At 42.3% G+C, this 26,561-nt stretch overlaps 1 protein-coding gene across 2 annotated transcripts; it reads left to right on the plus strand.

The window, feature by feature from the left end:
• The first annotated feature begins 1,974 nt into the window (after positions 1 to 1,974).
• On the plus strand, positions 1,975 to 26,561 carry prr36a (proline rich 36a). Of its 2 annotated transcripts, none has more exons than XM_072383484.1 (6): positions 1,975 to 2,293; positions 11,348 to 12,017; positions 12,118 to 12,211; positions 18,061 to 18,242; positions 18,381 to 20,909; positions 22,763 to 26,561. In XM_072383484.1, the coding sequence occupies exons 2-6, from the start codon at positions 11,444 to 11,446 to the stop codon at positions 23,842 to 23,844; spliced, it is 4,461 nt and encodes a 1,486-aa protein (XP_072239585.1). In that variant the 5' UTR covers positions 1,975 to 2,293; positions 11,348 to 11,443; the 3' UTR covers positions 23,845 to 26,561. The 2 variants fall into 2 exon arrangements, with proteins under 2 accessions (XP_072239585.1, XP_072239586.1); XM_072383485.1 differs by having other exon boundaries at positions 1,975 to 2,148.

Here is a 26,561-nt window from a genome sequence, read left to right on the forward strand (position 1 = left end):
TGACTTGAGCGCACAATGAGAGTCCAAAGGAAAATACTTCTCTCAGAAGCTCCCAACAATATTTGAGCTATTGTCTCTGTGTGCTGTTGTCAGGTGCGGCGCTTAGTTGAGACCAGTTTGATCTCAGTTTCGGCTGATATTGTGCTCCATATCCTCAATTATGACTTGCTGTTTGAACTTCGAAGCTTTTATGTCAACAAAAGCCGATCAGATCAAAAGTACACGGCTGCAGCAGCAAGCCTGTCCTTTTCCTGTTAAATATATACCCAAACACTGAATCGGCAGGCACCTGAGCATGTGTTTGGTGTGTCATTGTGTTTGCCTGTGTGTGGCCTTGAGGAGTGTACCTGTGTCACAGTCTGCAAGTGCAGCTGTCCTCAGTATGACCTGTTTTGATCAGCTTTTGGTTGCCTGCTGATCACACTTAATAAACCGATTTAAAAGGAGCATGCCTGTGTATAAGAGCCATTTGAATTATTAGTCCATCCTAATTCTGTTAAGGATTTTTACCACAGCCTGGCGCTGAGCCACACCCTTGTATAATAATATTATCAAGCAATCTGCAATGGAAGGGCAGGATGTGTGGATATTAAGTAGCTTTTTTCAGCTTATTATTTTCGAGATGGTCACAAAACAGGAAGGCAAAAATAATTTCCTGACATACCTCTGGTGGATTTACGAACTGTATTCTCTGGGCTAAAAGTTCAGATTATAATCAACAATTGATTCTTACTCTAATTTCAGCAAAACCCATTTCAAATGTATGCTGCAGAAATTTAACTTCAGTGTTTCAACTGCTTGTTAACAGTAAGGTTGAAGAATTAGCGAAACTTGAGGGAGTTTGAGTTCCTCCCTCCCTTGGCGGACTGGAAAGGCTGACAAAATGTTTAGGCGTTTGATCTGCCAGAGTCCTGAAGAAGCTTTGTCAGAGAGCCAGAACTCAAAATGTGCACCGATGAGTTTATAGCAGATGAATTCTGGTGAGTAGTCACTCAGATTTCTCTTTTCCCGTTGTATTTTCTATTCAAAGTCTCCATTCTTTGCTCTCGTCTCTGTGTTTACTTGGACAAAACTACAGTTGATGTCTTAGCCTATTCACTCTTAACTCTTTCTGGGAGTTGCGGTTCTCTTTGTGTGGGCTTCTCTTTTGTGGACCCTACAGCTGCAGCTCAGAGAAACAACTTTTTTTTCAAAAGGCATTCATTTCACATCTTTTGTGGGTTTGTACCACTGGAGAGAGGAAACGGTATTAAACAGCGAGTACTGGAAATGAACAATGTAGGTTTTACACGGGGTATCAACTTTCAGCATCAATCTCAGAAAATGGAACCTCCTTTACGCATGCAGCTAACACAATTTGGTGTCTCAGGTTTTGTTTACAATACAAAAAAAAAAAAATGACCACATTGGTGGGAAAAAATGGAGACTGTGTGTATGTGTGGGGGTGTGTATTTGTATGGCGGCTGTTCACTAAAATCAACTCTGACACTAATGCAGTTTGCTTTTTTTTTCAAAAAGAGAGACATACAAGTACAGATAGTATATACATTCTTAAACATAGTTAAATCACACCAATGACTGCACTGATAAAAGCTAAATTTAGGATTATTATGTTGCTGAATATAACTTGTATAGGGGTAGAATATGATTGTAAAAGTCTCCTATATTCCTTACCTGTGGAGAATTCAACAAAAGCAGGTTATGGTCCTCTCAGATTGGGAATGTGCTATAGCTTCATGTGTGTTGCTGGCAGAAACCAGCAACACACATTGTTTGTTGTTGTTGTTTTTTGTAGCTGGCTCAAAACGTTTAATATCTCTTACTTAATCAATAGAAAATGTCCCAGTAACAACCACACCGTCCATAGACGCACCCCTATGTGGGTGAAACCTCCTCCACGCCGTTTGAGCCTCTGCTTGGTCTCAATGTGACGTCACTCCTACTTTGCATAACCACCAGTCTCGCGGCTTTGATTGGGCCGTTCGTGGGACTTAATCTGCATCTCTCTCTTTTGTGGGCACCACACTTGGCCCTTGTTCTGCAGCTGGACGCTTCGACACTCCCCCGCCCGCGTCCATCCTTCAAGAAGGAGCGCAGCCTGCCGCCGTTCAAACGTGGAGGGAAGGACACGAGGAGGGACGCTTGTCTGTGAGTGCACGGTTCCATTGTCAGTTCGGGGGGAAATTTACGGCTTTGTCGACATACTAAGTGCATGTTAGCTCGTTGCTAGACCGAAAGGGAGGAGCTGCTCATCTCTTGAGGAGTACTCAAGATCAGAGTCGACGTTTAAAAGGTAACGGTCAATTTACTACATCGTAACGTTTCTACCTTGGGTGAAATGAAGTCACGCTGCATCACCTCCGTGTTACGGTGTTTCTTTCTTCTAAAAAAAACGAAACAAGTACAATTCAGCTTAAAGAGGCCCATTAATCTCCTTTGTTTCTTCTTTTAATAGCGTTTGTTTCAAAGCTAGACAGCCTCTTTGTAGTACGGAGTGTTTGTAGCTTGACATTATATGGGACGTGTAATGTTAGCAAAGCAGGGAACACTCGGGCGGTGGTTTCGGCGTGATTATGTCCCCGAGAGACAATTGTGTGTGTCTACTGGTACCAGAGTCAGTTGGCGCGCGGTTGTGAGTGGTGTCGGATTCGTTTTATTCACGAGTTTTCATGCTTCACTCCGCGAGCTCCCCTGGCGTTTATCCCTATTGTTCTGTGAGGCTGAACTGGGCCTTTTGCTCAGCTGGGGGAGTTCGGCGTGTCTGTTCTTAGAGACATGGGGTGCTATTAAAGATCCATTTGAGGCCTGAAAAAAAATAATAATAACACTCATAAAGCTTCAAAGCAAATCCTCTGAAAGTGGGCTCCTGGAACCACCAAGGTGTCCCTGACATGGTCCCAAACCGCATGACAGCGTTGGAAATGTTATTTGGAGAGGCTGCTAACATATCTTTTGACTGTTTTATCTGTCCAACCTAATTTGAAGTCACTTTCGTAAAACGTGGATATCGGCGAAGTGCCGTACATCTGCTATCCACGGGTACCATTCTGAAAGGGCACACATGCGTAGTAGTTTGTTGCCCAGCTTGCCATCTGTTTTCCCGTTTCCATCTTTGCTCATAGAGTAATCTCATTCTTGACTGAACAGGCCAGTATTAAAGGCAAGCTAACTGAGTGCACTCTGCAGATCTCAGTGATGGAGAGATGCTGTTTATCATCCTGGTTTTGGCTCACAGTACTCATTACATAATCGCTGTGCTTTGGGCTTGGCTGGGCGTGGTTGGCAGGCTTTGGGTCTAAGAGCAGCAAGTCTTACTAGTTTGCGGAGAGCTGTTTGACACGAAGACCCTCACTGGAGAGTGTTTTTCAGTTTGCTGTTTGGCTGAACTTTAAGCTCCCGCCTATTTAACTGTGGTTTATGGCATGGTTAGTCATCCATTTATCGATGACTGCTGTGTTTTTGATAAAGCACGTTGGCTTTCCTAGTAATTTTATTATCAGGAGCACACCTGAAACTTGGTGTGTGCGTTTTCAGCCTTCTCAAGTCTTTCTAGGCTTTAGTTTGGATCTCTTCAAACAGGAGGGACTGGTGTTTGGCTTTTAGGTTTAGCTGGATAACCTTTTTTTTTTTTTTTTTGTCCCACCATATAACTGGGACACAGCTGTGTTTTTAATGGTTCAAGTTGTGCAACTTTCTCTCAGAGCACCTCCGTTTCCTTTTCCTCTTCCTAAGGTCATAACAAATCAGAGGAGCTGAAAATAGTTTTGCTATATCCTCTAACCTCAGGGAAGCTCAAGGTAAAGGATATGTTTTTGGTTATTATAGCTTTTACTGTCCAGAGTGTTTTATAAACGTCACCTGTGTAAAATTCATAGATACCAATAGTCAATGATCATATATATTCATAGTATGTTATTAAATAAAAGCCAGGCTGATGGTGCATTTATGTGCTCAATACAAATTTGTTTTTCTTTAATAGAAAAAAAAAATCGGTGGCCAATGGTCAGTATCTTAAAATTTGCATGCTTCCACTCTGAAAATAGAAAATTGCAACTTGTAAGGAAGTCCTGTTTTTCTTTATCCCTTATTTCATAAATGTTATGGGATAGAAAAGAACAAAGAAAGTATCTGAGAGCCCAAATTAATTTTATCACTTGTCTGAGGACTAACTCATTAGTGCAGCTGAATGGAAAGCGCTATTCCTGCACTCCACGGAGCATTTGCATGTGCTTAGAAATTTGCTGGCTACACTGTAACCAGTGTTGGTTTCAATCTTTCACCTGTGAATGTTGAATCAGACTCCCGGCCAGCAGGATCTGTTTAGGAGGATATCCAGGGTGAAACTGGTATTTCATCACTCCTTTTTAGAAGATGGTCTGGTGTTAGTTTTTCAGCTGTGGGACTGAGAGATGAGGCACTGCTGTTACTGCCATCACTGTGGTTTAGAGGCTGGCACACTCCTACCCATTAGGATAAAGTGATGCATGCTGGCACAGCATTTTAAAGCACTTGGTCTGTCTGAGACTGAAGCTGGACTCGGTAGACTGTAATTATTGAAAGAGTAATTCAGCACTTTAAAAGTCTGTTCGTTGACTCTTCTTAGCTTTCTCCGCCTTGCTGTTTATTATGGCACAGTACACATATGAAATAATTTCTTTTCCACCTGTAGCTTTAATCCCCACCGAATCACTGCTGTATGTTTTGATTACTTTGGTCATTGATCCATGTCTGTCTAAATCAAAGTGTGCAGCAGACCACAAGATGTGTGCTTATTTTGGACAGACTGCACACATCCTGTTATGTCGTGCCTCTTTACATGCACGAGAAGGTCTGTCTTGAGTCTTAAGTAATTGGTTTGTGTGTGGATGTAATGCACTTCACATAGTTTTGGGTGTGGCTGTCGGGTTGGTTGGTTGGCTGTCAGTGAGGCATGCGGGACAGTTGTGGAATCAATGTCCATCTGGCCTCAGCTTACCCTGCCCAGTCAGATGCATGGTAACTGATCTGGAGGCTCTCAGCATTATATTGACTTTCTGTCGGCTTGTTTATTGCCTGTTGGCTTGGTTGCAAGAGAATTGCCACTGGCTGTCTTTTTTATATGGCAAAACTGATGTCAGCTCTGGCTTCCATACAGCCAATCATCCTTTAAACCCAAAGCAGTTTAAAACTTTTGACAGGGGGAGATGTAAGTATCATCCCTATTTTCACCATTTCACCTTCAATGTTTTATTCCCCAGAGGTGTTTTGGGTGAAGATACCCGTGCCAGCTGCTCCTCCATCCTTTTTGTAACAGTTAATCCACCCACCCCAGACTCCTCAGTGCCATGCCGATGGGGGTTGCGTGATGTCTGCCTCCCCATAATACTAGCTTTAGCTGAATTTAGCTGTCCATGCAAACAGTGTTTGTTTTGTTTTGTTCTTCATTACCAGATCTGACAAAAAACACACACATGCTTACTTTGTCAGCCTGTCGTATTGGCAGCAGGGTTTGACTGCTCATGAAAAGCCTGCCAGGTTTAGAACAGATTGTAACCCATTTCTCTGCTGCCTTTGAGACCAAGGCCCCGTCAGTAGCCGGGGGTCCATGCTGTTTCGACAGCCACTCCCTTAAAGGCATACTGACTAGTCCATTTAACTTGTAGCCTCATTCAACCACCTGCTCCTAATGGCTTTATTGAGAGACTTATATTCACTCCTCTGAACCAACTTTTTTTCGCAATATTTGCACTGGTGCAACTCACTTTCTCTCTTAAATACACGGCCACAAAATTTGGACGTATGCACCTTTTTCACAGTACTTTTTAGGACCACACTGATGCGTCTTGACGTTTAACATCTTGTCACCCTCCACACTCGTAGAAAGTAGTGTAAACGGGAATAGAGGTGCAGGCGAATGTTCGTCATCTATCGGTCGCTGTATGTGTGTATACTTATTCACATTTTTATTCACTTTGTCTAAGAGAATGATTTGACTTGGACTGAGTTAAAGAAATCTCCTCTTGTTATATATTAAGCAATGCTAAAGTTTATTAAACTGATGCTGTTTTTTATTTCTGATTTTTATTCCCAGTTGTCAGAGGTGTAATTGTCTGTGTAATCATTAGTTTAGCTTTTATGCAACTTTATTGCTAAAGTTTATTCCCCAAGGACGAGAGGTGTTTGATCAGCCCAATTCTATCTGTGGGATGAAATCATTCATGGCCAGTAATGCTTGACAAAGCTATTTGGAGATATCATGTTGGGATATTCTGGTACAGCAAATATAGCTTGGGGTGATGTAGAGGTTTACAACAGTTGCGCACAGCCTTATTTGGTGAGCTGAACATAAAACTGCTAAGCTGCAGGTTCACTGAGCCTTAATCCGTTTTTTTTTTCCCAACAGATAACGAGTCCTCGTACATTTTGTGTAACGTGTATTTAACAACAGAGCTGTGGTTTTCCATAATGCTCTATGGTTTTAAATTCCATAACTCCATCAATCGGACGGAACAGAATTCAAGTGTTTTTCCTTTTTGTCCTCTGCATTGTACATTTGTAATGAAACGATCAGTGGGTGCTTAAACACAAGCAGCAGGTAACATTGTTAAAGTAGTCATCTGTACAAATGCCAGCCATCTGTCTATTCACCTCAAGCATATCGATTAATCTAACGGGACAGAATAGGTGGAATAATGTTGGGTGTTTAGCCTAAAATTACTGAAAGTTTTGTTATTTAAGTTCGACAGTTGATGGTAGATGTTGTCTTCTGAAAAGGGACTACATGTTTGTAATGGCCACAGCTATGCTAAATCTCTTCTTATGGGAGTAATAAAACCTCTTCCAAACAAAAATTAGTCTTTCTACCAAGAACTTATAGTTAAGTGAAAAATGGATATTTTTTTTCCCACTTCTTCCAGGAATTTCTTTTTGGGCATATCGATGTTGTTTGTAGATGCAGCTGAAAACAATCCAATCCATGTTACGCTGACTCTGTAGAGGACAGGCTGACTTCTTCAACGTCCTTTTTATAGTAATCATTTCCAACTCAGTGATAGTTGTTAATGTTAAGATTAGATTTTCTTTAGCTGTGTTAACTGATTTTTATTTATTTTTTTTTCTGCTCCGATGTAGGCGTTCCTCTTGCTCAGTCTCTCCTGCCGGCAGGCTTTTGAGACTTGTGTGGTTGTTCGCTCATTCCATCTGCAGATTAGGTTACTCCGTCACTCCTCCTCCATAAGTCTTTTTGTGTGAACTAAACACTCACTTGGTGATACAACAGAAACGACATCACGGCCTTGTATGGTCAGCTTTAGCAGCAGGAATTCACAAACACAGCCTTTCATTTCTAGGAGTCGATTTACCAACCAACTTGAATGTGAATTTGCTTTAGAATTCTTCATTGGAGGCTGTTTCTGAAGTTGTTGAAGAATAGTTAGATGTAGCAGATTTCTACAACTTGTGTTGAGCAGAAGGTTGGGAAAACTCCTTCCTTTTCTTAATGATATTAAACCTATTCCACTGTGTTCCACTCCTGTTGAATTTCTTTTATTCCTGTCTCATGGTTGCGTGCGCACGCACACACACACACACACACACGCGCGCGCGCGCGCATGCACGCTAATCTTGGATTATTTATTATAAAATGTCTAAAGGTGTGGCTCTAGTTTGAATGTAAAGATCAATCAAGTGTGCTTTTTGAATTGAAAGAAATCAGCAAGTATAAGGCCTCTAAATTCTGGAGTTCGGTTTTTGTCTACATGTTTTAAATGTTATGCACTCTTTCATCATATTTTCTCATTCATGCTTCTTGCATGTACTGTTGTCATGCATTTACACATAGCACTCATACTCACAGTTCTCCATCCCATCTATGCCCAACTCATTTGCTCACATGCGCATGCACACACAGACTTGCACATATGTCACTGTAACTCTGTGGAGTCTTGAGGAAATCGGCAGAGTTGGAATGTGGGTGGGTCAGATGTGTACTTGATACTGGCGACACTTTACACATTGAGTTTCTGCAATTGGTAATCTTGAAGCAGATGTAGTATTGACATGGAAGCTCAGCACTGAAATGGTTGGTTTATTTAAACTGTCTAATGCATGAACTAGAACCCCACTGATCTACATGGATTTTACAATCCACCTAACCCTTCGAATAGCCATTTTGTTGGAAATTAGTTGTAGGACATGAATATGTTTTATGTCGGCTTTAACAAAACTGCACATGGCAGATATGATCTGTCAAAAACAGAGGTACTTTGCACATCTCAGGAAACGAGTGCATTGGAGATGGAGGAACAAATCAAAGACGATGAAATTAATTCTGTCACTGCCGGATGAAGGTCAAGCAGTCAAGTGTTTTGTTTTTTTTGTTTTTTTTTTTGCGCAAGCTTGACAAATGGTTTAAGCAATTGGTGGCTGGGAAAGGGAAAAAAAGAAAAAAAACTACAGCAAAGGCTGGGGGCGCATCAGGTGTTTCTAAAAGAAGTGCCAACTCTATCGAATGTTGAAAATCGAGGTGGAAATGTAACAATGCTGAACAGAACATGTATGTGCTACATTGTGAAATGGCTCTTTGGTAAGTCCACAGATGTCATTAAAATCCAGCCTTAGTAGCAGACACACAAACGCCGCCTCCTCAAGCCATCTGCAATGCATTCCACACTCCTGCTGTGCTCTTAACACGGCTAAAAAAAAAAAAATCCCTCTGTAGGCCTACTTGTATTAAAAGCAACCCGTTTTCTCAGACACACATTTCCAATATCTGGACATGCAGAGGGAGAGGCCAGCAAACGTAATTAAACTACTTGATGAAGTCAGTAAGATTTAAAGATAGATAAGGCGTTAAATCCATTAAAAGTGGAATGCAAACTCATCTGAGACTGCTTTGTGTCCAGAATGTCTCCCTCTTACCAATTTTATGTGGCTAAACACACTTTGTCTGCTAAAAATGCTCCTGATCTATTTATCTTCCCTAAGCATATGTCTTGATCCAAACAATTGTCACAGGAGGTATTGAGTTATTTGGAATGTTAGAAGAAAAAATGCACAACAAAAACGTACAACTCCTACCATTCTTTCTGTTGGGATAATTTTTCTAAACTTTGTCACCTTGTTCCCAGCTGGGTGAGAACGACACCTTTTGTCTGGATGTGAAGCAAACTCTGCATGTGTAATTCAGTAAAGTATTATAAATGAGCAGAGAGATGACAATGATCTCCTTAATTCCCCTCTTGCATCACATAGTGTCAGGTGGTCTGAGATGACGCTTTACATGATTGGAGGGGGGGGAGGGGTCATAACATTAGGAATGCGATTCACGCTGCTGTCTGTTAAGCCCTTTGGCTTTGGCATTAGTTGCTTCTCTGGTAAAACAAGACATGCAACATAAGGCAAAAGGTCTTGAAAGGAAGAGAGCACCTTCAGCTTCTAACTCTTCCAAAGCGGACAGTGTGGGCAGGTAAAGTTGCCTCGCAGTAATGTTTAGTTTGATTTAATCGACAGTTGTGGGTGTTTATATGGAGTCTATGCAAACAGGCTAAGGAAGTTTTAATTGGGACCTAGTGTTCTGTTTTGTCACCATCCTATACACTTATACTAATGGTTACCTCTTAACCTTCATTGTCTTTGAAAGATAAGTGGAAAATTAATTGAAGTTTTGTTTTTGTCTTTTTTAACATGCCACATGCTTCTCCAAAAAATGTGACTATGTCTGGAATCTGTCATCATGAGAGAGCTCCACAGCTGGGTCTGGAAATATTTGGACACTGACAAAATTCTACCAAAGTGCATTCAGATTAGTTTTACAATGAGTATTAGCTTTAAGTAATGACCCAGCATTGATCAATATATTGACATCCACATTTATATGCAGAACTTTTTTTTTTTTTCCTGAAGGACAAGTTGGGCAGTTGATTCAACAGCAGTTTCAATCATGACATGGGCATATATGGCTTCCTCGAGTAGGTACTAATGTTTATTCATGTGCCAGAAGCAGCCAAATGAACACTGAGGTGTATGGAGCAATGTCTTTGGATTCAGCCAAATACATCAAAGTTGGTTGGACTACATTTCACAGTATTGATGAGCTACATCTATTCCTGAAATGAGATTTTATATGAAGAATCGGTATTCCTTTTCATGTGAATGCCCTTAATTTCAAGCTTCGTCTACCCATAGTCACGGTTTAACTGTAACTACACCAAAATTAAAACTTTGTCTGTGTAGAAAATTATATTTACGTGATAATCTTTCCCCTCCAAAGCGACTTATTTCAAGAAGCAAAATCAAAATACTGAAAGTATAAGGTCTAAGCCTTTTTAAAGAAGAAGAATTAATCTGTCATCCAGATGTATTGTAACATCTGTGTTACAGCAACGACAACACAGCAGCATAGCAGGAACCTTGTTATCCGTTCTTTTGTTTGCACAGCTTGTTTCCTGGGTCATACAGTGCTTGTAATAACTGGACTATCCATCTGTAGAGCAATTTACTGGATGTAGATTTATTATAAGTGGGAGGAAGGAAAGGAAGCGACCGTTGTGTAGAAAGAAACTTGTGGTGATAGAAAAGTAGAGAATTGTTCTGGTGGGTAAAAGCTTCTGTGGTCAGAGAGACGAAGGATCTGCGGATGGAGAGGGTGGTGCATATTAGATGGAATAACCCATGATGGATCCAAGATCAGCTCTATTAATTCAGGGGGAAAAATCAACTTGCCTGAGATGATTAATTAGGCCAAGATCTATTTATGACCCTTCTTGCGCTCATCATCCACATCTCACCTTGTTTCTTTTTTACATAGCTTTATGTAAACCACATCAAATACAGGTTTTCCCTCAGCGCTGTAATGATCTCTTGGCACAATAAATCTGTTAAGAGATCATATGATGATCACCATCTGGATCTGCTCAATGGATAGAAAAGTGTTGGCAAACAATTTGGACATTTTTGTATTCCTTTTCCATCTTTCCTCTCTCTTCGTGTCCGGAAGTTGAGGAGCCTCTCTTGGCTTTCAGCACTCCAAACCACAATTTATTTTTTCTTCCTTCAGTTTCCAGATGCTGGAAGCTGTGTAGAGCTGCATGTTCTAATAAAGTGAACAAATAAATACTCCAGTTTTCTTTCATTGAGCTATTTTAATAATAGTACTTTTGAGTTTATTGCTGTCTGAATTGTCATTGTGTCTTTAAACATTTGCATATCACTAAGGAGGAGAGTTGCTGGCCTTTTGTCTCCCTCTAATTCAGTTTAGGCTTTTTACTATGAACGGCCTGTTATTTGACTGTCGGGGACACATTTATCATATGAAATAATATTGCAACATGATTTAATTTAGCATTCCCTTTTCTCCCTCCTTTTACAGGACATTAGTGTAAAAGGATCTTGCAACTCAAGTCGAGTGAGAGTCTCTAGATCCAGTTGACAACAGCAACATTGTAGTCTACACCTTAGGAGGGGAATGAAGCCGGATGGGGTTACCATGGAGACCACTGAGCCCAGTCATTCTGATGCAGCAGCAGAGTCTTCCTCCTTGCCGGAAAACGTAACCGAGGAAGCCCAATCTCAGCTGGAGTTGGCATCAAATAATGCAGCACCTGTGGCTGCACCAAAGGCTAATGGCAAGCCCCAGGCTGCAGAACCCAAAGTCAAACCAAAAGGAGTTGGAAATAAAACGCAGTGTACAGCTTCTGCAGGGGTTTCTGGATCTAGCTCACGGCCAGGAACTGCCTCACATCGCACTGTAACTGATAGCAAATGCTCTGTTACCGGGCCTGCAGGCAAGAAAGCTGCAACAATGACTACATCAAAAGCAGCAGGAGCTGTACCTAAAAGACCAGTGGGTGTCGCAGCAACTTCATCCACAGCCAAGAACCAAATTAGAGTGTCTGACAAGAAGCCTGTTGGACCTGCTAGGACTACCTCCGGTCCTGCAGCCACAGTAACAAATGGTACCAAATCGACTACAGTAAATGACGCATCCAAGAAGAGACCAGCAACTGGAACGGTTAATGGAGCCAGACCCAAAACCACAGGTGACTCCGAATTAAATGAGTCCAGTGAAATGTATAATTGGTAAAGTAATGGATTTCTTTATCAGTGTCTTTTTTTTTTTTTGTTTTGTTTTTTAAACAGCTACTGCAGGCAGAGCGATCTCTTCCACTGTTCCAAAACCAACCACTTCAGCCGCAACCAAACCTGTTGGTGCTGCCACTTCAAAAACCACAAGGTATGGATGCCAATTTCTAATGTACAGCATTAAGTTTACAGGCTTAGTGGTGTGCTGTGGGCACTTCTCAAAAGAAAGTAAAAGTACTGACGACTTTCTCTCTCATTTACAATGTATCTGCTGTCTAAGATCAGAACGTTATCTTGCTCCCAACTTGAATCAGAGGGACTGTTTATCTCCATGCCCTGAAAAGGATCAGTGGAGATGGATGTCCATTGTGGTCTTTGGGTCATTATTGAGTCAGTCTCTTCAAGTGGATGAGTCATGTTGACAGAAATAACCTGAGACAGAGGGCCTTAACAGAGCCACTGACACTGAAGAACTAATGCTTTGTCCCAAGTAGACCCCTGGACAGAAACCTCCCCAGGGCAGGGAGCTGTTGACTTGGATCATAATCCCTCTTGTAGTGGGCCAGTGGTTGGGTTGGAGAGCTCTAGTGGAACTTGTCCAAAGTGCTGCTCTTACACAGTTTAGAGAATAGCTGTAGAATTTCATAGTTGACACATTAATCTGCTGCCATTTTTATATGCAAAGCTAGCAGTGCTTAGTCTCGCTACATTTCTTGGAGCGTTTACAAACTACACTGTATTTTCCTTTTTTCTTTCCCTACCCCATATGGCTTCATGTGGAACTTTATTAATGTAAAAGTAGTTTTGTGTATATTAGATAATGCTACAAACCAATCCAACAGTTAGGAGGGTCTCAGTTGCATTCTGCACCCACTTTTTTTTTCTTCCCCTCTAGTGAATTGGCTTACCAGTGGACAGTGAACTGCCCTATTCTGCATCACCCTCTTGAACAGCACTGTCTTACACATGTTACTGAATCTGTCTGTGTCGATGGATACAAATTAAAATGTAATGTAATAATACTACTGCTACGGACAGACATCACAGAAATACATGTTAACTTGGTCTCTAGTTTTATTCTTAATTTCAAGCCATTTCCATGGCCATCCCTCCCAAGTGTTATTAATGCAAATCTAGCTTTTTTTTTTTTTTTTTTTTTTAAATATTCCAACTGGGCACACAGCTTAACACATCAAGATTCCTGACGAGGAAGTCAAATCATCGTTGTCAGAGGTCACAGCATATGATCTTTGCCACCCACCTGTGTCCTGGATACAAGCAAGATGCAGTACTTTGGTCCCAACATGGGATTATTTTCAATACTAATAATCTAATGGGCTTCTTTGCTTAATCTAAAATGGGGATTCAATCAGTCCTCAGTAAAGGAGCTTTTAGCAGAGAATGGTTGTAGTTTTGGCTGGTTAAAATGACGTGATCAATTTAAGATTTCATTAGGCCTCTCTTTTTGTTATGTCCAAGAGTGACCATGATCACCATGTTCCACAGACTAGTGTGAAAGGGCTTTGGCCAAAAATGAGTGCTCTTGATGTTCTGTACTTTGTGTGGGTTGGAGTGGTGTACATGGAAAAGCCTAAATTAATAGATTGAATCAGAGTGTAGGAGTCTGACAGTGGCTCGTTATCCATTTGATTGTTACCAGGATGAAACATTGGGCACTCAAACAAAATGGCAGCGGGTGTCTTTCCCTCTGTTAAATGATGCAGTTTGTTTTTTGTATGTAAGGATGCTAAGGTCAGTGTTGCACCACAAAGGGTTTCAAAATGGTACTGAGGGGAAGCTTATTAATTACTAGTCTCTTGCTGACAGGTGGTCAGTAATGTCAAAAAGCCTTCAGTTATGACTAAAGCAGGTCATGTCTGAGTGGGACGGCACAACATTCTAACAGAAACGTATCCCAATGAGATTTAGCTGAAACACTGTAGCTGACTCGCCTCTGTTGCAATTCCAGTGAAGATGTCTTGTTTTTCCCATTGACACAGCTAAAGGCATGTTGTTACACAGAAACCCACATTAACAGGTGAGTTTTGGGTTGTTTGCAGGTACACCCATCTGTAGTGGCACATACTGCCTCTGGCTAATGAAAAGAACAAGTTCTCATATATTAATGAATGTGCTAAGGAGACTGGATGGTAATGGCTTGTTAAAAAAAGAATTGGATCAAATTTTGTGTTTCAATGCTGAGCTTTTTGAAATCCTTGGTTAGGAGATAAGCTTTTTAAGGAAAGGGTACAATGGAAATGCAGGAAGATGCTTGACTCTGTGCTGAACATTTGGTCTACTGTGTGTTTTAGTAGTTTGTAATATCACATGGTTTGGGATGCCAGATGGTTTATTGCACAGAACCAACTGAGAAATAAGTCAAGGACATTTTTTGGAAAAGTTGGACAAAGACAGTCACTTTGAACAAATTCTTTGATGGCTCAGCCAATCAGTTCAGCAACATGGTGCCAGTTGGTTTCTTGCCAAAAGGTAGTTTGGAGAGGAGCAAAAATATTTAAGATGGAAGCCTTCGATGTCTCTTCTTCAGAAGAAATCTCTAGTGACCAGCAGCAGTCGCTCAAAGAATTGAACTTTAATCCCGTTGTATTATGAGGCCCCAGTTCTGATAAAGTATTATAATAAAGATTTTGAACAACTAATTTCTCGCTGTCGGGGTTTCCGCTCTCCGCCGTCTTTGTAGTACAAAACAGTCGCTCGCCGAATGAATGGACTCAAATGGAGGACATCTCATGAAGTTCTTGCAATGAAAGGCATGAAAGCTTAGCCTTTCATTTTTGTATCTATTCAAATAACTTTTTTTCGTTAGTGAAAAACAATATTATCCTTGCATTTGACAATTGAGCCTCATGTGAAACTATACTAAAATCAAAAGCCAGAAGCCTTTTGGTGATCAACTTTTTTTTGGACTACAAAGATGGTGGAAATTCAGACGGCAAGAAGTGAGTTGTTTTAAAACCTTTATTTTACTTCTTGTACACAAATGTTACCCACGTTTGGGTTCGTGTGTAGAGACCCAGGTCTTTGCATACGGGGAAAGTTTCGTGTTGTGTTGAGCCTCCGACTGTTTTAAAAGTAGCGAGTTTGACGCAACACTTGAGTGCCCTATAATGTCCCATTTAAAAAGGCAATGGCACCCCAAAAATGTATACGCTTGATCTCCCAAATGGCGCTTCCATCATAATTATGCTTTTAAAAGGAATGTTTGACTCGCGTACATTCATAAAAAAGCCAAAGTTTAATACTGGAGCTAGTTTTGCTTTAAGGATTAACCTAAATTTCTTTTTTAAGACTTATTATTTCTTATTTAACTTGTTTCTCTCCATCTCATCTCCTAATTGTCCCATTGGAGATGAAACTATGTAATTTCTCCCAGACAGTCTTTGCAGGGAGCAAGATTACTTCAATAGAATAGACCACACCATCTATCACAGCCACCGCGGGTACCTTGTGCCTTCTTGGAGCCAACACTCTATTGCTAGGCTGCAACACTTCCGTTAAACTTTCTTGGCAAGCTGATTCGGGCATTTAGTCTTTGTCAAGGAGATAACTGAAGACCCCTGCAAGCCTTAGGAATGTGTAAATGAGTAAATCTGCTGGTTTTGGACGGCCTACAAGCTAAACAAGACGCCTCTTTTCACTTTGGTGTCTCGGGGCTTTACTGAAGTGATAGGGGTGGGAATGAAGAGAACAGAACACGTATACTAGGGCTTCTTTTATTTATATTTTTTTATTAATACTCACAACCCCTAACCCAAGTGCAGCTTCTGGACAATCTCTCTTCTGACTTGTTTAAATAGATTCTTGATTAAGTGGAGGTAGTGTATTAAGGGGTTTCAGATGTGTTTAGGCATTAGAGTAGGCTTTAACACATTTCTGCTGGCTAATTGGTGTGTAACTGCATCCGTTGTAAACAATTTTGAGTGCTGGCAAAGCTTAGACCATTTGTACCAGTCTTTACCTTTTGGAGACCTTGTGTTTGGCCTTTAAAATCGCACAGTCGGCTGTGTAGTGCCTCTCATCCTCTTAGTGGTGGTTGGGGTGGTATTAATTTCAAATCTTTGCTGCTACTAATATGCAAACATAACCACCAGCAACCCTCTCAGGCAGTGTGTGGACTGAAAGAATCAGTGTATAGTTTCCTCTGTGCCATCAAAACTTTATGAATTCATCATAAAATAGAGGCAATGGTGGGGTCGGTGCTCTTTGAGACTATATTCTCTGTAAACTTTATTCCCCCCCCTCTCTCTCTTCAGTTAATCAGATCTTTATTTCTTCCTCTGCAATAACTTTTTTTTTTTTTTAAACTTAATCTTTACTACAGTTAGCCTGTCAGTGTTTTGTTTGCATGCAGGATTATGTATAAAGTTCCATCCATTAGTGCACTTTTTTTTTTCTCTCTCTGCTGATTAAAACGGATATTTGTTTTGTTTTTTTTCTTTTTATCCATTTATCATTATTCAACATTCGCTGTAGGCAGAGGTCATCTCAGTGCTTTAGATTTATATGTATTTGGGCCCAATCTTCAGTCTGATGGCCAGCCAATTACAAAAAGCTGCAGCGCTGACTGCACAGTGGCTGTCTGATCTTGGAGAAACAAATGGTCATTGTTATGATTATTGTAATGTGGGAGAGGCATCCATGTGCAGGCATGCTACCCCTATGAAAGTCATCAAAGCCACAGTGTCACTGTCAGTTCATGTATGACTAAGTACCATATCAGATATAACTACCATATCAGCAGACCAGGACAGGAGTAAAACATAATACAGATAGTTTTGATTGGTGGTGGGAACGCACAGTTTCTGAGGGCAAGTCAGTTTGTTTAGTTTGAAACAGATGTCAAACAAATAATTTGAAGTGCTGAGGTTTTGCATTGTTTTTGCACTTCATGGTCTGAGTGTTGAACAGAGGGTTAGTACCGCCTGTAGCTGACGATGCAGTCTCTTCAAGAACTCACTTTGTGGGTTAGCCAAACGCGTAAGCGCATTGCTCCAGACTGTTTTGACTTTTAAGAGCCAGACTAGTACTGTGTGGAGTTTTATTTTATTCTTTTTAAACGGCCACAGTCCAAGCAACTTCTAAAATGCTTGTCAAATTTTTGTGAGAAACTTGGTGTATTTTCTCTTGAGTAGAGAACATTGCTTTTATAGGTTCCTGAAATCCTTTAAATAGTTAAGGCCAACGACAACTAAAAGCCCCTCTTGGATCAGATTGAGTTTGACTCGAACCAGATGTGCCAGTGAAAGCACTGTGGATTAATTTACGTTTTAAACTAGTTGTATGTGCTCTTAGATGAAGTGAGGCTTAGCTTTGCATTGTTTTCAAACAAAACTACGGATGGGCTCGCATCCGTAAAGTAAATTTGTACAATAAATTCACTTTCTTTGTATGCTGTATTCCGTACGTCTGTGCTTGGGGCGAGTATAATGTGAGGTATGGTCATGCACACGGACTCTTTATGCTCGTTTAGAAATATGGCCAAAGAAAATAAACCAGGAGGGAAAATTTTGCCTCATTGAAGCTACAGTGAAAGTTGATTGGGAGGATTAGTGCAATATCACAAAAACTCCCCCAGACTTAGCAGTAGCCCAGGAGCTTAGTACAGGATGGATTGGAAGAAAATTATTTACTACCCTGCACCCCCTTTCACCTATCATTCACCACATTTCATCTCCACTATCACTGCTTTAACATTTTGTCTCTTTGTTTTATCTCTTTCTTTCGGTGTTATTCAGTCACTGCATCCCTCTTTGTAATGGCAGAAAAAGGACGATGACCGATTGGGCGTGCTGTGTTAATGGGTTCAGATTGTTGGGTTTTTTTTGTTTGTTTTTTTTCGGGGGGTTGGTTACATAAGATATTTTTGCATGTAGAGGGTGGGGTGGTGTCCATGTTTGCTAACAAAGTGATGAGCAGTAACTCTACTGCTTGATTGTTTTAAATCTTTAATTGACTGGACGCATCTTAATTCACCCACAGGCCTGCAACTGTTCCCTCAACATCTCGAACGACATCCACAACATCCAGGCCCACCTCAGCTACAGCAAAACCTTCCACCATTGCAACTGCAAAAACTGCTCCTTCTAGAGTTGCCACAGCACCATCTACTGGCAGGACTACTGCAACACAGCCTCCTAAAACTGCTACTGCTGCTAAGAAAGGTTAAAAAATAAAAGGCCTCTACACAACTCTGAAGTCATCGGTCAAAATTGATTTATAAATAGATTTCCTAATGTCTACTACTTTGAACATTAAACAGCATTTGTTTATATCACATCTCTTTTTCTTTTTCGCATCAGATGTTAGTCGACCACCTTCCACCGCTGTTGCCAAGAAACCTACGCCAGCTACAGCATCGCCTGCTACCAAAAAAGGTGCAGCTGCCGTGAGGCTCAATGCTGCATCAAAAGGGTCCACACCAACGAAAGTAGATGCCAAGGCATTGCAGTCAAAACCTCAACAGCCTGCAAAACCTACTCCCACTAAGAAACCTGTAGCTGCAGCGCGATTCCCTTTGACTAGCAAACCACCTGGCAGCCAAACACCACCTGCCTCCCCGGCCAACAGACCTGCAAATGGTAGCGCCCCGACTACAAAACGTGGAACCAAACCTACTCGGACTGTTCCACCTTTCACTGCCACAAAGAAGATGGAAGTTTCAAAGACGACCAAACATTCTGCAGAAACGCAAAGTACAGCTCCTGCAGTGGCAGCAGCTACAATTGAAGCTGTTGAGACGGCAGAAACATTAGCAGAGGCTGCAGTAGCCTTACCGCAAGAATCATCCCTTGCTGCCTCAGCACAAGAGGTCTCTACCAATGGGTCAGCTCAGCATACCATAACTGAGGTAGAACCACAAGCGGTTACTCAGAATAATGAAGCAACCCTTTCCCCTCCACAAAGCCCTGTCACAACAAACGTGCCACAAACATGTCTTGAGGAACAATCAGAAAACGGTACTCCTTTTTCAACGAAGCAAGAGCAGATCGTGTCTTCGGCAAAGCCCACGTTACCATCCGAGGCCTGCCCTCCTGAGCTGCCTGAAGAAACTGTGGTAAAAGACAAAACTATGTCCAAATCTACAGCCCTCTTTGCAGCAGCAAATACCATCCCTCAGACAGTCCCTCCTGCCAGCCTTGATGAAGAGGAAGATGAGGAAGAGAGGGAGGGAAGCCAGCTGGTTTCTGTGTCTGAAATGAGTGGAACCACGCAGCCCACAGAGGACTCTCGCCCTGGGTCAGGTGGGACAGTCGGGGGGTCTGCCTGGAGAGCTGGTGGTGCCTTGCTGTCTGAGCTGGATTCTGAGGAGGTAAGTGGCAGCCAGCAGGGTGCTTCTGAACTGAGTGCCCCTGGTGTCCTGGAGGGCACAGAGAGCATGGATGATCTGGGAGATGGAAGTCTCAAAGGAGCCATTGACATGGAAGGAGCCTCGGCAGGGTCACCTGACTTTGAGAAAGTTCCTGACATACCAGTTAATGACTTTGATGAGGACGAGGATGACAGCGATAGGGTGTGTGACATGGATGTGGGTTCAGAGCGGACAGATGAACCACGCAGGGCAAGGCATGACAATGATGTAGATGAAGAGGACGATGATGATGTGGAGATGGCTAGTGAAGGGGTGACGGAGAGTGGGCTGGAGAGCTATGGGAATGCAGATGAGGATGACTTTGCTGAGGATGAAAGGCTGGATAACTTGAACAGGGTTGCCCAGCCGCCACCCCTGCCACCTGTGCTGCCCTCCGCCCCAGCTGCTCAGTGGGACCAGCCAAACCCATTTGCTGATCCATGGGCAGAGCCTACTCAGTTTTTTCAGCTGGCACATGTTGCAGGAGCAGTTGCAGCAAACCCTCTGGCAGAGCCCTGGCAAGAAGAGCCTAAGATCCCAAAGCTGACCCCAGCCCAAGCCTGGCTTGAACAAGGACTTGAGAATCAAGCTGTTCCTTATTCCTCTGTCAAAGCCGAACTGAAAAATGAAGAGGCCGGAGCATCGGTGCAAACCCTGGGATCAGATCCCATCTCTGTCCCAAAAGCGTCTCTATCAAGCATCCTGAGCAGCGAGACGAGCATGCCTGAGGATCTGGGGGGCTGCAATCATGACGGCAAGCTCCCATCTCAAGTCACACAAGCCAATGTCCTTTCCCCACAGCCTGATCCAGACTGCCAAGGCCTGGGCATCCACCTTGAGCAAGGAGAGAAGGAAGCGGAGGAGGAGGCTGAACCAGAGACTTTGCCTGCTGATGAAATTCTGGGAGGCCCTGCAACTGCCCCCACTTCCAACCCTTCCTCTTCCACAGCAACGGAAGATGAGGCGAGCGACACAGAGGGAGAAGCTCAATTGGAAGATTCCGTGGAGACTCCGGCAGTCAACAACATAACCTTTGAGTGCCAGCCTCCAGCCCAACACTCTCTGTCCACTGTGGAAGAGGGAGAAGAGCCTGAGAGGGAGGAGTTGGAAGGCGGTGTTAGTGAAGACGCCACTCCACCTTCAGCTGCCTCATTGGCATCTTATGGCTTTGACACTGTGACGACCGCTTCAAACTCCAACGCACAGTCCACAGGGGAGAGCTGCATCAAGAGCCCTGGCATCTTCTCATTGGAGGAGCTTCCTGAGGAGGTAAAGCAGCTTCACACAGAACAATGTCTTGCAGAACAGCAGTATATTGAGTGTGGGAAGCAGGAAGCAGATTCAGCTGAGCATGTTGGGGAGGAAGCGCTGGATCCCTCATTAGCTTTAAACACTGCGCAGCAACCAGAGGAAATCCCAGATGACGTCCAGCCTCCATACTATTCTGCTATCTGTGAAAAGACTGAAGAATCTTTTGCAGGTAATGTATAGTTGTTGCTCTCCCTAGCTGCTCAGTTAAAATCCCTTAATTTCCTCAGGCCTTGCTCTAGCTTCTTTACAACATTACAGTTTTAGCTGCTGTTGTAGGTGTTTGCCCTGAAATCCCTGGGGGTGGAAATGATTAAATAATCTTACAGAGAGCAAAAAAGAAACGAGGGGAGTTGAAGGAATGGACAGCTGTGACACTTCCCTCTGATAACATTTCCATAACAATTATATGGCTTAAATTCCTGTATGTGCAATAGCTAGGTCCATTTACAGTTTTTAATGTGGAAGTGTGCCTGGGTTTTGGTTTTAATCGATCCAGAATTATGAGGCTCTTCTGAACTGGCTTTGATGTTACTTGTCTGTTTACTGCTCTTCAACAAGGAAAATGTAACTAAAGAAATGTGGAATGAATTGTTTAACATGTTTCTGTGTATTTATCCTAGTCCTTTTTAACAAGCGATGCTCACATGTTAAATGTTTATTCGTGTTTGATTATGCTCTTCTATTATTATTATTATTATACACAGACAGCTTTCCAGTCTTCTTGCACTTTAAATTGTACGTCATATTATTCTTTTTGTTTTTCCATCTTTTGGAGTGATTTACCTTAAAACATTAAATAAAGATTAGATTTTTACCATGATGTATTCTTACTGTACAGTTATTGAAATGGTCACATGGGATTTTCTTAAGAGGCATATTTAGCATGAATGCGTTGTCTTGCATACAGGTCTATACACTTCTGGTGTTTTAGCTCTTAGAATGCAATTACAGACATATCTTACACTAAGTTACAAGTTATGGACTTGCCTCTAAAATCTGGATAAGATCTACACTGAAAATGACTCCACCAGTGTGAAAACCCCAACGCCAATGAATCTGCTGCAGCCCGATCATTCACTCAGCAGCACCCTGATATCTGAAGATTTAGCATCTTGAGAAGCCAAAGACGTCTAGCACCTCATCGTCCAGCCTTAAGGAGGAACCAGCTGTGCTGAGTCTTCTACTGTAATGTCCCTCCAGATCCCTGAGGGTGTGTTGCTATTTTAACTTTTTTGTCTGTGCTGCAGTCCTACAGCACCATATTGTTAAGAGCTTATGCATGTCACTGTTGCACAATGAGTTGATTGCATCTCAGCTTTATGAACTGGTGTGTTCAGGGTCAGGCATATAGCTTGGCTCGAGGACTTTGTGCTTGAGGGAGACTGGCATCTTTCTGTAACTTGATTTCTTCTAAAGCCAAGCTATTGTTTGTTTTCTTTTAATGCTGGATGTCTTTTTAAATGCATGGAAAGCTTTTGCATGCAGCACTTGTAGACTAACTACGAGCTCTATTCACGGGTGAGTGTTTTCAAAGCTTGCTATAAGCATTTTTGTGGTTGTTCATGCCTCACCATAGCTGATTGCATATACAGGAAGTTTGGCTGCTTTTTGCACATACAATCTTTCTTTCCTGGGTATTGGTTCTAAGATTAGGAGGGGAAAAGTACACAAAAAAATACTCCTTACTTTTGCTCTCTGCACAAATTTCCCACCCTTGGCCACCCCCAGTCACCTCCCCTTGGGTCAGTGTTTTCTGCTGTTTTTGTTCTTACACACCCCTCTGAATTATTCACAGGCTGATTCTGTCACTCCTGCTTAAAGTGCAACTATCTGTAACTTGTTCAGAATTTTAATCCCCAAACAGACCTTTCAAACTTGGCTTCCACTATTCTTCCAGCAAATATGAAGGCCACCCTCTTCCAACACACCCTTTTGCTTGTACTCACTGCACAGCTGTCTGTGACCTCTCTTGTATAACATCGCATTACTGTAATCTTCCTTCCCGCTTCCTCTTCCACACAGGTCTCGCTGTACTGCACCCTCACCGCCGTGATCACTCTGCATACCCCAGAACCTACTACGACCTCGTCAAACCTCTCTCTACCGCCGTCGCTCTGCCCAAGCTGACCTGTGCTGACCTCCCACCCAGGAACCCTGGGCAGCAGGCACTGAGCCCTCAGCTCCGCAGGCTGGAGCAACATCAGAGACAGCTGCTGGAGCTGCAGCAACGCAGGGAGCAGCAGAGCAGACCGCTGGAAGAGGCAGAGCAGGAAAGGAAGAGGAGAGTGGAGGAGGAGGAGCGGAAGAAGAAGGAAGAAGCTGAAGAGGAAATCAAAAGAAATAAAGAGGAGGAGAGGAAGAAGCAAGCAGAGATGACAAAAAAAGAAGAAAAATTGAGGGAGGAGGAGCTGAAGCAGAGGAGAGATCTTGAACTGCAACTGCAGCAGCAGCAACAGGAGCTGAAGCAACGGCAGCAAATAATGCAGTGGCAGCAAGAGCTGCAACAGTCTAAAGGTCAGACGATACTGCTGTCCCCTTCATCCGGCCTCTGCACCATCTATGAAGCCCTGGAGAACAGTGACGAGGAGGCTGAAGATGAACAAACGCATGAGCAAGACTCCACTAAAGACAAAAAATCTAAGCAAGCGGTATATCCAAGGCTGTGTGACAGTAGTGAAAGGATGAGGTCTGAAGACGAACGTCAACACCCTCCACTCATTGACAGTCCCCCTTCTTGTCCAGACTCCACCCCAGCATCCAGCAACCTCTCTCAGGATGAAGACGGATCCTCATTTTTCCCCACTGAGTCCCCAGAGCGACCGCCACCTCTCGACTTGGACTGGGGAAAGAAGGTAGACATAGTCCAGCAGCTGATCAATCAGACACTGCTGCTGAATGGAGATGGCTGCTCCTCCCTGCTGCTGCTGCCTGGTGGTACTGGAGGTAAATTAAGCCCCTTGGAGAGCAGCCTGTGGCCAAGCCTAGTGCCTCCACTCACCCCTCCTTCCGCTACTGTCACCTCTGTTAGTAGTTTCTCACCAGAGGCCACTGGCAGCTCCCCACAGGGTGAGTGGACAGTGGTGGAGCTGGAGACGCATCACTGAAATGGGCCTCAGTGATGTGTGATTGCACTCACACACTTTAACAGCACAGCAGGTGTTGTATTCACACACTCGTACAGAGAATATGACACAAGTGTGGTCTACATGGACAAATACTCCTGGCAAATTCAAGACTGAAGAAGGCAAACAAATACAGTGGAACACACAGCGCGACACACTTCTGTACATTCAGAACACTCCCTAATTACAAATGTTTACTTCTGAGGAACGGCTGTTTAGACTGAGGTAAATATTGGAGCAGGGAAAAAGGATAACTACAGTTTAAAAAAATTAAAATAGGTGGGAAATATACTTTTTTTTTTTTTTTTCTCTCCCAGACTTGAGCAGATAAATGGAACCTGTGACAAGGTGTCACAAATTAAGATGGCGCTTTGTTCAATGTCACATCCCAAGACAGTTAGAAATCACTGCTGTAGGTTAATTTCAGATACAAGCACAATGCAGCTGAACTGGAGGTTATTTCTCCTATAGTTGTTATAGGAGTTGCTGGGGGACTCTGTTGCCCTGAATTAAGACTCTCAGGGAGTGGAGACATTGAAAGTTATTTCCTAATGAAATTTAGACCATTTGAGCCTTTAAATGAAATGACGCATGACTTTTTAAACGGTTAATTAACTTGGGTTAATTTGTTAATCGGTAAATTACGATGGAGGTGACAATGGTAGATGGTTACTTTACTGAAAAGTAAACTCACTTTGTTTAGATGATGTAAACCTCCCCAAGCTGCTAAAATAAAAAAAGAAATCGATATGCCAAGAGAAGAACCTGGAACTCATCTGTCCCACCGAAACCCAAGTAACAAAACACAACATGACACTGCTCACTGAAACTCGCCACCTTTCTCACCTCTCACTTGATATCCTACACGACAAATCCACATGCCATGGCACGGTCCCATGATGCATCATTGCTACTGACTAAAGGGTGGAACTGGAAACTGTTTTGCTGTATCTCTGTGCCTTGTGTGATCGCACACAAACGCACAAACTAACTGCCGAGTGGCCGTATTTGTAAGGAAAATGAAATTGTTTTTCTCACCTGCGTCTATTTTAATTGAAGCCATACCCGTTTGTTCATACATGTTTACATGCGCCCTCATCTTATCTAAAAATAGGAATGCACTGAGATCTTGCTCTTAAATGGTGTGTCACACCAAATGTGGTTGTTACAGAAGTCCCTGCTTTTAGAACATTGACTTTTTAAACATTTAAGTCAAAGAAATCAAGTGGAGATTACTTAAAATCATCTCTATCTGAGCTGTTTGGTTGAATATGTGTTATTTAAATTTCCCTTTTGAAATACTGGAGTTAGACTTTAATTGGGTTGTAGTTTCTGTATATATTTATTTTTATGGTTGTAGCTAAACACTGAAGGTAAATATAAGAGAAAAACATGTTGTTTTTTTTTTTTATCATGGCACTGTGTAGCACTGTCAGTTCAGATTTAGTTTGCATGTTCTCCCTGTGCCTGTGTGGGTTCTCTGGGTGCTCCAGTTTCCTCCAACAGTCCAAAGACATACATATTTAACCTGACCCTTGGTGTGTATTTGAGATGAGTTGTTTTCTTCTAAGTGATGCGTTGGCGACCTGCCACGGATGTAACGAACCTGTCGCCCCTTCAGCTGAGGTGGCCCGTAACCCTCAACAGGATTAAACGGGTATAGGGAAGGAATGGATGGATGAATGCTTTCATGATTAGTAACTCTGACTCGAGCTCCAAATTTAAATGTCACTTTTTGTGGTCTTTGTTAAATTTGTGTTGTTTACAGAATGCGTTGCTTCAAAACAGACTGATGAGCATCTGCATTCATGCCCGCCACATGGGTCGTGTGAAAAATACAACTAACTCTTGGTCTTAACCGACAGTGCTGTGACGGTAAGGCTGGGATCTTCCTGCGCTAGATGAGAAGGGTCAGGTATTGGATTATTCTGGGATGTTATTAAAACTGTAATAAGCTAAAGTATGGAATGTGTGGCGGTTCATGTCTTTGCGTCCACCTGTTTTTAAGGAAACCTCATCGGGCTTCGCTAACATTTGAAAGCGGTCCTTGTCTTGGGTCAGAACAGAAAACTGAACTGTTTTGATTTCAGAACTGAAAGCAGTGACTTTGTAAGTTGAATGTCGCTACAGAATTGGTTTCCTGTACACCAAACACAAAGTCCAGATAAGATTTTTTTGTTTTTGTCTAAAATGTCTCCTAAAGCAGGTTCATGGTGGTGTTGTATGTGGGTTTGTTTCAAAGACTGATCACTGTAATGAAGGGAGTCTCCACTGTACTTTTGTACTTCAGAGTTTTAGTAGTAGCTGTTGTAAGAGTTATATATAGATTTTTATTGAATACAGATCAAGGATGTTGGGTGTAAATGGTAGATTTTATTCTTTATAATTAAATTGCCTTCCATTGTCCACACAGCAGAAGTGATGAGTTGAGTGGTCTGCATTGATAAGTGAACATACTGCGTTTGTTGCTCAGGCTCAGAGTTCTTGACTCTTCATTTAGATGTTAATTTATTGACAGTTAAGCCTGCGTGTCCTCGTGTAAATGTCTTCATGAACCTGGTTTAAAAACGGGGCCATCTCACTTGTGGCCCAACTCATGGCAGCTTGTTCTAAAATGTGACCCGTTTCTTTGACAGATTTGTAATTGTGTGTAATAATTTCAATGCAATGTTTCATGTTAATAAAATTTTTTTTTTTTT

Source organism: Leuresthes tenuis, unplaced genomic scaffold (genome assembly GCF_036924035.1).
Source record: "Leuresthes tenuis unplaced genomic scaffold, fLeuTen1.0.hap1 SCAF_4, whole genome shotgun sequence".
Lineage (NCBI taxonomy): Eukaryota > Metazoa > Chordata > Actinopteri > Atheriniformes > Atherinopsidae > Leuresthes > Leuresthes tenuis.